The sequence below is a fragment of the Mesoplodon mirus genome (assembly GCF_964341445.2).
Source record: "Mesoplodon mirus genome assembly, chromosome: 3".
In the NCBI taxonomy this organism is placed as follows: domain Eukaryota; kingdom Metazoa; phylum Chordata; class Mammalia; order Artiodactyla; family Ziphiidae; genus Mesoplodon; species Mesoplodon mirus.
Genome location: NC_138978.1, coordinates 32,401,767 through 32,410,333, shown reverse-complemented (window position 1 = coordinate 32,410,333; position 8,567 = coordinate 32,401,767). Strand labels below are relative to the sequence as shown.

The 8,567-nt window shown below is 45.8% G+C and overlaps 1 protein-coding gene across 4 annotated transcripts in view; it reads right to left on the bottom strand.

Annotated features, from left to right (window-relative positions):
- Window positions 1-11: 11 nt before the first annotated feature.
- The window catches only part of THRAP3 (thyroid hormone receptor associated protein 3), a 75,563-nt gene continuing 67,007 nt past the window's right edge, over window positions 12-8,567 (bottom strand). For all 4 annotated transcript variants that reach the window (XM_082615306.1, XM_082615307.1, XM_082615304.1 and 1 more), the window contains 4 exons: window positions 6,609-6,796; window positions 3,984-4,179; window positions 3,371-3,514; window positions 12-1,591 (listed from right to left, as the gene is read on the bottom strand). In XM_082615306.1, coding sequence (XP_082471432.1) covers window positions 1,370-1,591; window positions 3,371-3,514; window positions 3,984-4,179; window positions 6,609-6,796 — 750 coding nt within the window. In that variant the 3' untranslated portion in view covers window positions 12-1,369. The remainder of the gene's footprint in view (window positions 1,592-3,370; window positions 3,515-3,983; window positions 4,180-6,608; window positions 6,797-8,567) is intronic.

Genomic DNA, 8,567 nt, shown 5'->3' with positions numbered 1-8,567 from the left:
CCATTTACATCTGCCACTTCATTTATTTTTTTATTTGCAGGAGGAGTTGAAACAAATTTTAAGGGTATTTTCATTTTTTTTCCCTAAACATGAATCATTCAAGTAAAACCAACTTAACTATAGAAATGTAGCAAAGTAAGGGGAAAGTAGCATAACAACCCAAGAGGCAAAGGTTGGAGGGGGGGAAGAGGTGGGTGCAGTCCGCATATAACATATGCATAAATGCCATATGATTCACCTGCTCAGGACCGCCTCCCCAGAAGGCAAGCACAAGGACCCATTTTTAAGAGGATGTTTTCCCCCCAAACATCTGAGAATGTTTCAACTTAAAGCTTAAGGTTAAAAAAAGAAAAAGGAAAAGAAAAAAACAAAACAAAAAACCCCCACAAACCACCCAGCCATAACCACCTTCCTTAATCGATCATAGGAGTTTCTTTTCATTTTATAAAAAGATTAATAAAAAATATTGAAAAAATTATTTTCTCATCTTATATTTGTAAAGATAATAGAAGTCAGAAGTTTCTTAGAAAACAGACCAGAAACTGCCACATCCAGTTTCCACCCCTGTTGCTGAGAGGATCAGCAGGACTAGAAAGTTTGGGATACTGGAGCTGCTGGTGGAGAAGGGGAAGCCCAGCCCAGAAGAAATCAGAAAATATTGGGGGGGAGGGGAGGTGCACACATGGGGTGTGGTTAGGAACAACACCATGTGATACATGGCTGCGCAGAAAAGGGGAACACAAGGTGGTCAGAAAGGCCTTGAACTCCTCCTCGACATACAAAACCAACTTTTACAAAGATCCAAGCAGTTTGGTCCCAAACTGAGGTGAACACTTCAATGTTTATTCACATGCTTTGTTTTCTCTTTTCAGAATCAAAGTTGCCCAAATTAAATCTTTCCGCTAATGTTACTATATATGCCTAAAAAAGGGGGGGGAGGGGCTTTTAAAATCAGGATAAGGGAGAAGAGATTGAAAATCGTCAAATTAGTCCTCTTAGCTCCAAATGAAATGAAATGAAGAATAAAACTGTTGGTTTCTAATAGGGAACAAACCAAAATCCAAGTATCGCTCTGCCCTCCCTACCCCAGCCCCACCCCACACAGCAACAAATGAGAACCACACAGCTAAAGCCCAACGTGGTGTGTTCTGCTCAAGAGCTGGGCCTGACCCCAGGCCCCACAGCCGGCTGCCTCTGTCCGGCGGGACACAGCGCCAGGGATGCTTTCGGCTGTAGTAGGAGTTCTGCATGGCTGGTGGCGGGTAGGGGTGGGATTTTCAGAATCTTCTCGAGGCTCCTCTGTTTAGCTCCTCACCAGCCATCTTCCCAGCGCCTCTCCCTTGGGCAGGGGCTCCCATCAAGGTGGCCTCTACTCAGCTGTAGGCTGTAAATTGTCCTTCTCTTCTCGGTTCTCTGTCCCACTCTCGTCATCTTCAATCTCCCCTTCCTCCCCACTGAACTTGTCGTGGGCCCATTTGGGGCTGGTGCTGGATTTCCGGAACATGAACCGGCCCCGACCCCGAGGAAAGGCTCCTCGGCCCCGGCCCCGGCTCACCCACTTCTCACTGCCCTCACCTTCACGGTCATCATGCTGAAAGGAAAGAAGACTGCCATCAGTGCCAGAGTGAACAAGAGCAGCCAGAACCCTCTCCTCTGAACCCACCCAAATGTGACTTTCTCAAATGAACCTATGCCCTGTCCCCCACTCTAAAAATGCTACTGATTCAGATCTAAGAGAATATTCAGTTGAGTTCCTTGAATTCTAAGGCAGTAGTTTAGGCATTATAATGATGATGATGATAAAATCTTCACTCAAAGACCTTTTCCTGCATTATCTCCTTTAATCCTCACATCTACCCTACCCTGTCGTTATCACCCTCCACTACACAGATGCGAAAACAGGCAGAGGAACTTTAAGTAACTCCGTATTATTTAGAACACTGTCCCTCAAAGGGTGGGTTTGAGAAAGCAAATCACCCCTAAGTGTGAACCTATGATCTGAGTTGTCAGGAAGCTAAGAGATGAAGCAACACAGAACACACACATAGTTGGGACTCCAGCTCTCCCCAACACTCCCCCTCAGCCAAGAACAGGCGGTGAGACCAAGGGAAAGTGATCTGCTCATGGTCTCAGACCAGTTATCGGCAAAGGCAGGACCAGAACCCAGCCTCCTTGTATCCCTCCCCTCTTTAGTTTTATGCAAGGAGGCAGTGTGGCAGAGTAGGAAAAACAAAACCTACAATTCAAACAATCCCTGGTCAGATGATCACATGAGAAGAGAAGAAGGGATCCAATGAGAAAGAATGAATGACAAAGCATTTTGAAAAGTCACTGTTACCTCATCAGCCCCACGGCTTCAAAGAGTCTAAACCCTCCACCCACACAAGCAGTGCCTTAGGCCCCTGAGGGGTTAGCTCAGCTAAAGGGCCGGCTGCTTATTCACTAGCCTAAATGAATCAGGCTGGTAATGCTCCTTCAGGGGACAGATGGGGCAGGGAAAGGGGCTTTGTGTGGCCTTTAATCCTTCCCTTAAGCAGCCCCACTCCAGTACCTATCCTGGGCCCAGGCAACATTTCCCTAGATATAGGTTCAAGGGTTCTCTAGGAGTCCCAAAGTAGCTACCAGCAGCCCTAGAAAAGTGAAGTTGGCTATGCACAGTAATTTACACAGCAACCTGTTTCCTAGCTTCCTGTTTCCATGCCCGTCCTCGGGGGTGATGAAGAGACTCAGCTGCAAGTTGACCTTGGTTACAACACTCAAGAGTCACATCTGCTTGGATCTGAGCCTGCTGTTGAGCAAAGCCAAAAGAGCTCTCTCACTGGCCAGGTAATTCAGCTTAGCAGAGCCCTACCCTGAGAGGCAGAGAGGCTCAGATGGTGCCTGGCACCTGACAATGACCAACAGCTTAGAAGAGAGAAGCCCCAGTGGCGTTTCATTTTGGAGGCAGGTCCCCTTCCTCAAAAAGAGATCCTGAGCTGTCTTTCCTGTCAATCTTGTGCTGGGACAGGGTGGAACTGCAGCCTCAGGGGAAGGTTATGGTTCTATCCCTTGCATAAAGGCTGGAGGGAGGCTTAGGTTAGGGTGGGTGAGCAGTAAAACAACTTCACAGACTAGAAAGGCAAGAGCAACCTTTCCCGCTTACCCTGGAATCCATAAAACGTCTTAGATAACGCTCTCAAGGTCAGGACTACCTCTTTAGAGAAAACTCAACTCGCCAGCACTATGCCACCCCACAAGTACGCACGTACCCAGTGTAGCGCCTGCACACGTATTTAATCACAGTTCTGCAAAGACCAATTAAGGCCTCGGTATCAGCTAGTGTGTGTGCCGAAGGCCCCCTGGCCCTTCCTGGTTGTCCCCAGACACATACCAAGTAATACTTCTTGCTTTTGGGTGTGTACTCGGGGTCCCATTCTTCCTCCCGGTTTCTCTTCTGAAACTCGTTGTTGCTGCTGCTGCTGTTGTTACCAGAGTAGTTGCCTCTGCCCCAGCCTCTTCCTCTGGCTCGAAATTGCTGTGGCAATAAACGGGGGAAAGGAACAAAGGGACCATGTAAGGAATGGAGAAAAACAATTCCTTGCCTTCTATTCAAACACTTTTCTGGCACAAAGCAGACAACTGTCCTCCAGTCAGTATGCTGGTCAACTGGTTTCTAGTCATTCCCTTTCCATTCATCTCAAGTCTACAGCCTAGACAGAGGACAGAATGGCATAAGGGCCTCCCTACATACAGCAGGAGTCAAGACAAGTGAGGAAGTTCGGAAGAGAAGCCCTAAGAGACTTTCTGGCTAAGTGATTATGAACAGAAAAAAACAAACAAAAACACTAAAAACGGAAAGCCTGGGAATTGGGAAACCACAGATTCTAGGGTCTTTAGGCTGAATTACTTGTATCAAGGGCAACAAAATAAATATTCTGATAAGGACATAATTAGACTTGGTGGGAGTAAGGGCTTAGAGAAAGGGAGAGGGGGCAGGGCCTTACAAAGGTCCCTCGAGCTCTGCCTCCTCTGTCACTTGGACCCACAAAGTCTTTGGTCCCCAGTCTTGATTTGTCAAAGCCCGTGGTGCTCTCCTCTCTCTCCTCTGTCTCTTCAGTGTACTCTTCCGCTTTGTAGGAGTGGGATGACTGGGAGGAAGAGGATGATGACCTGGACCGGTCTCGTGCTCTCCGGTGCTTCCTTTGAAAATAGAAGAGGCAGGGAGATCAGTAAGCCTCTAGGGTACAGCCTTTGGCTGGGGGCTCATGGATAAGCAGCACAGGGCAATCAGGAGTGTGTCTGTGATGAATACACTGAAAGCTAGTAACCTGAAAAACGAACTCACCCCCAACATACACACCCAGGGAACCTGGGGAGCTTCCTCCCAATTCTGTCAGTCATGCTGAGTGACATATCTACGTCCAAGCCTGTGATGAACATGGGACATACACAGAAGGAGCAACAAAACATAGTCTGTGGCCTCTGGCAGCTCAGCCTAATACATGTGCACGAATCAGAAAAGCAGAAGGAAACTAACACTGTATTGAAAGTCACGGAGTATCTGGTACCAGGACAGGCTTTATATATTACCATCTGTTTTGGCTTTACATTCGTTTTATTTCTCATAAGAAAAACACTACCTGTCTTGGGACAGTGCTCTTAAGACTGAAAAAACAAAGTGCTTAAAAACTCTATACTGACACAGCAGGTATATAGTAAATGGCAATTATGATCATTCAGTATTATTTCCCTCTTTTTATAGCTAAGAATTGCAGGTGACAGAGCTGAGTAGGCCTGGATTCAAACTTGCCTCCGACTAATTATACCACTACTCCACAAACCACTTTCCAGTGAGCTCAAACAGCTTTTGTCATTAAGGACATGATCTGTCGAAACTCTTCCCAGAGTTATTTCCCATCCTTCCCTTCATCTGGGGGAAATTACAGACTAGGGACCCATCAGACTAATATGATGAGTCACGGTCTGTGGTCAACTGGTTTCTCGTTGGGGTTGGGGCCAGTCCTGCCATGTGGTGCTGGAGAAGGGCACCAACCACATCTAAGGTGGCAGAAAGGCTGGCTCCCAGGAGCAGAGAAGGACTTACAGGGAGAAGCCAGCCTGTGTCAGTAACCGATCACTGCCCTCCTCCACTACGGAAAGTACCTTGCAACCCCCCAGCCCACCCCCAAACATTCAAAAAGATCAAAGACTTAACATGTTTGAATCCTACTGGCGCCTTCTAGCATTTACTCTTAAAAAGGGGGAATCTAAGTTATTGTCATAGGATTCTTATAACTCAAATGTTTGACTCCTAGAAATCAGTGTCGTTTCAAGAGGTTTTCAAACATAAGACTCCAAAAAGCCCCATATGAGTCCCAACACTGCCTTTTATTAGTTGTGTGATCTTGGGTGAGCCATTCTTCAGTCATATGAGAAAAAGTTCTTCTAAACTGAAGTGTGATATACAATGAAAAGTGACATAATTATCATTTTTCTTCTTGCCCCAGTCACAAAATACTACGGTTGCAAGAGACTTGGTCAAGGTTACACAACAAGTCAGAGGTAGAGGCATGTGTCCCAGGGAAAGAAATCAGGATCAGTCATCCAAGTCCAACCCTGAAATGCTTGAGGGGTTCTGCTCCCTTTCCACCAGTGACAGTGCTGAAGACTACTATACCCCCACCTCCATTCCCTGTTGAGGATTATCAGATTTTTATCTGTGGGCAGCCCTGAAAGCTGCTAAGGCTCATAATGTGTAAGTAACTGAGTGGAAGGGTAGACAAAGTGGAACAGAAGATCTGAGTTTTGATGTCAGTTGTTACTGTGTGATCTTAGACAAATCGTTCTGAGCTTACTTCTTTATCTTTCAAATGGGCAAAACAGGTAGCTACTAACTATCCAACTTATCTCAAAGGACTGTTATCAGAAAATGGATACGAAAGTGCTTGCCAGCTAAAGTTCAGAAACACAGAAGTGGTGTAGCTTCTTACAGGAAGGTGTGGGGTTTCAATTGTGCTACCTTTAATGAGACATGATTGAAAAGTCATGGAACATTCAAAAATGTAAACAGAGACAAGACCTTGGCATAAATGCTGCCTTATGAAGTTCAACAATGCTACCTTTGTTTAAAGAATATTTGTAACACTTCTCTTAGAAGTGTCTGTGAAACCAGTTTAAAAGGCATTTAAGATCAACAATCTTGTCCTATCTAGTTCCACCCTGTTTCTCTGACCAAACAGTATTATTACCTGACAACAACTTTGAGCCATTTCTAAAACATAACCTTCCCAAGAAGATTTGTGATGAGAAAGGACATGTCAAAGAACATGGCCAAAACAAATGCAAAAGGAATTCCCCTATGATTTTCCACACTGTCCCTAGAGCCAAATTAACTGCCCATCTCCCAGGAGGCCTCCTTTAGACAAGGATCATGCCTACTTTCATGCTGAAGTTCTATTTTCAATCTAGGGACCTTAATTGACAGTTAAAAAAAAAGAAACTGTGTAAGTGGCCATCGTTCCTAACCCCAAGTTCTCTGGCTTGGAGGGTCTGCCATATAGCCTAATGGTGGGCAGACAAAGAAATCCACTCAGGAGTCTGAATGAGGTGACAGACAGGGGCTTACGTACTTCTGCTTCTTTGATCCTTTATGAGTTTTCTCAGTTTTCTCGGCTGATCTTTCCCTCGAGTGGCTTGAGTCTCGGGAATCCACTGATTCTCTTGATTTACCTCGTTTAAGATCTCTCTCTTTATGTTTTTTACGACGTTCGATATCAAGGCGGAGATCAACAGGATCATCTTTGTATTTTCCCTCAGCCTGCCAAAAGAGAAATCAAAATTTAGGTTTTGGGGATTCAGGGCTACCAACTCAACCACCCCACGAGCTGTGGCTTCCACTCCACTGGAGTGGTGCAGAGGAAGCACTGGGAATGTGAGGCACCTCGCCCAAGCTCAGGAGGGATACAGGATGGTCCACAGAAGTCGCTTCATGAGGATCCCTACAGAGCCCAAACCAGTTCTCTAAAATAATGATGATGACCTTCTGCATATGCTACACACACACGTACACGCACCTCACTTTGCTGTTTCCCTCTGTGGCCCAGTAAAGACTGGCTAGCCGACAAGTTGAGAAGGCCAAAATCAACTCTGGAAGGTGTTGGTTAGGCTGGCTCAGGCTTAGTCACCGCCAAGAATGGAAATGCTGTTATCTCCCCCTACCTACACTGTGGCAGCTGCCCTGGGCCTATCCTCTACTTGGAATTCTCTCTCAGTACTGAGTCCAATGACAGACAGTGGGAGACTCAATCAGCCTTCCAAAATGTTTAGTTGTATTAAATTTCTCTAGAAAAGGCATATCAAAACCCATAACGAATTCATAATGTGGCAATACTAAGTCAAAGTTTATTTTTAAAAAAAGGAAGGGAGGGAGGGAGGGAGGAAGGAAGGAAGAAAAGAGAAAAAGAAAACCTCTTTCGCTAACTTTCTAGGAAGTGTAACCTATCAGGGTATGTATGTTGCAGATACAGCATGAGCCCAGCAATAACAGTGGCCTTCTACCCCAAACTACCATGCCACGGGCTTTCAACAGCTCTTTAGAATCTCAGCGAGCAGAGGTGCAATGTGGTTTCAGGCACATAATACACTAAGATTTGTCTCATGGAAGTAAAGCCTCCCCTAGGGACTTCCCTGGAGGTCCAGTGGTTAAGACTCCATGCTTTCACTGCCGAGGGCCCAGGTTCAATTCCTGGGTTCAGGAACTAAGATCCCACAAGCTGCACAGTGCAGCCAAAAAAAAAAAAAAACCGCAACAAAAAACTCCCTAAAAAGAGGAAGCGAGGGCCTCCCTGGTGGCGCAGTGGTTGAGAGTCCGTCTGCCGATGCAGGGGATACGGGTTCGTGCCCCGGTCTGGGAGGATCCCATATGCCGCGGAGCGGCTGGGCCCGTGAGCCATGGCCGCTGAGCCTGCGCGTCCGGAGCCTGTGCTCCGCAACGGGAGAGGCCACAACAGTGAGAGGCCCGCGTACGGGAAAAAAAAAAAAAAAAAAAAAAAAAAAAGAGGAAGCGATGAGTAGTTCACTTAGCATTAACGTTTTACTTATACAAACAACTAAGCTTTTTGTTGAAATAATTTAATTAACAGGAGTGGTAGGTAGTAAGTTGGTTTATTTTATCACATGGTTTTCTTTTGACAGAGGGAATGGGGCCTCTGTACCCTCCAAAGACAAAAAAAGAGAAGAAAAACGCAGCTGCAGCTCCCTTAGGCAGTGCCCACAGCACCTCTAATGAGTAGGCTATGTGGGGCAGAGAGGACGGAATCTCTTCTGATGTTTCAAAACCTTGCATTTCACATGGTTAGTGCCAAGCCGGTGGGTACTTGGAGAAAAAAGAAAAGGGGGATGGGAGAGAAGAGAGATTGTGCAAGAGTGCCTCTCATTACATTCAACCAACAAGACAAATTTACTTGGAAAACTTGAAAATTACTATTTTTAGAAAAGGTTTCAGCAGCATCGGAAGAGCCATCTCTAATTTTAAATTACAACTCTATATGGGAATGGTGGTCAAGAAATACTAAGATTTTTAAGAACCC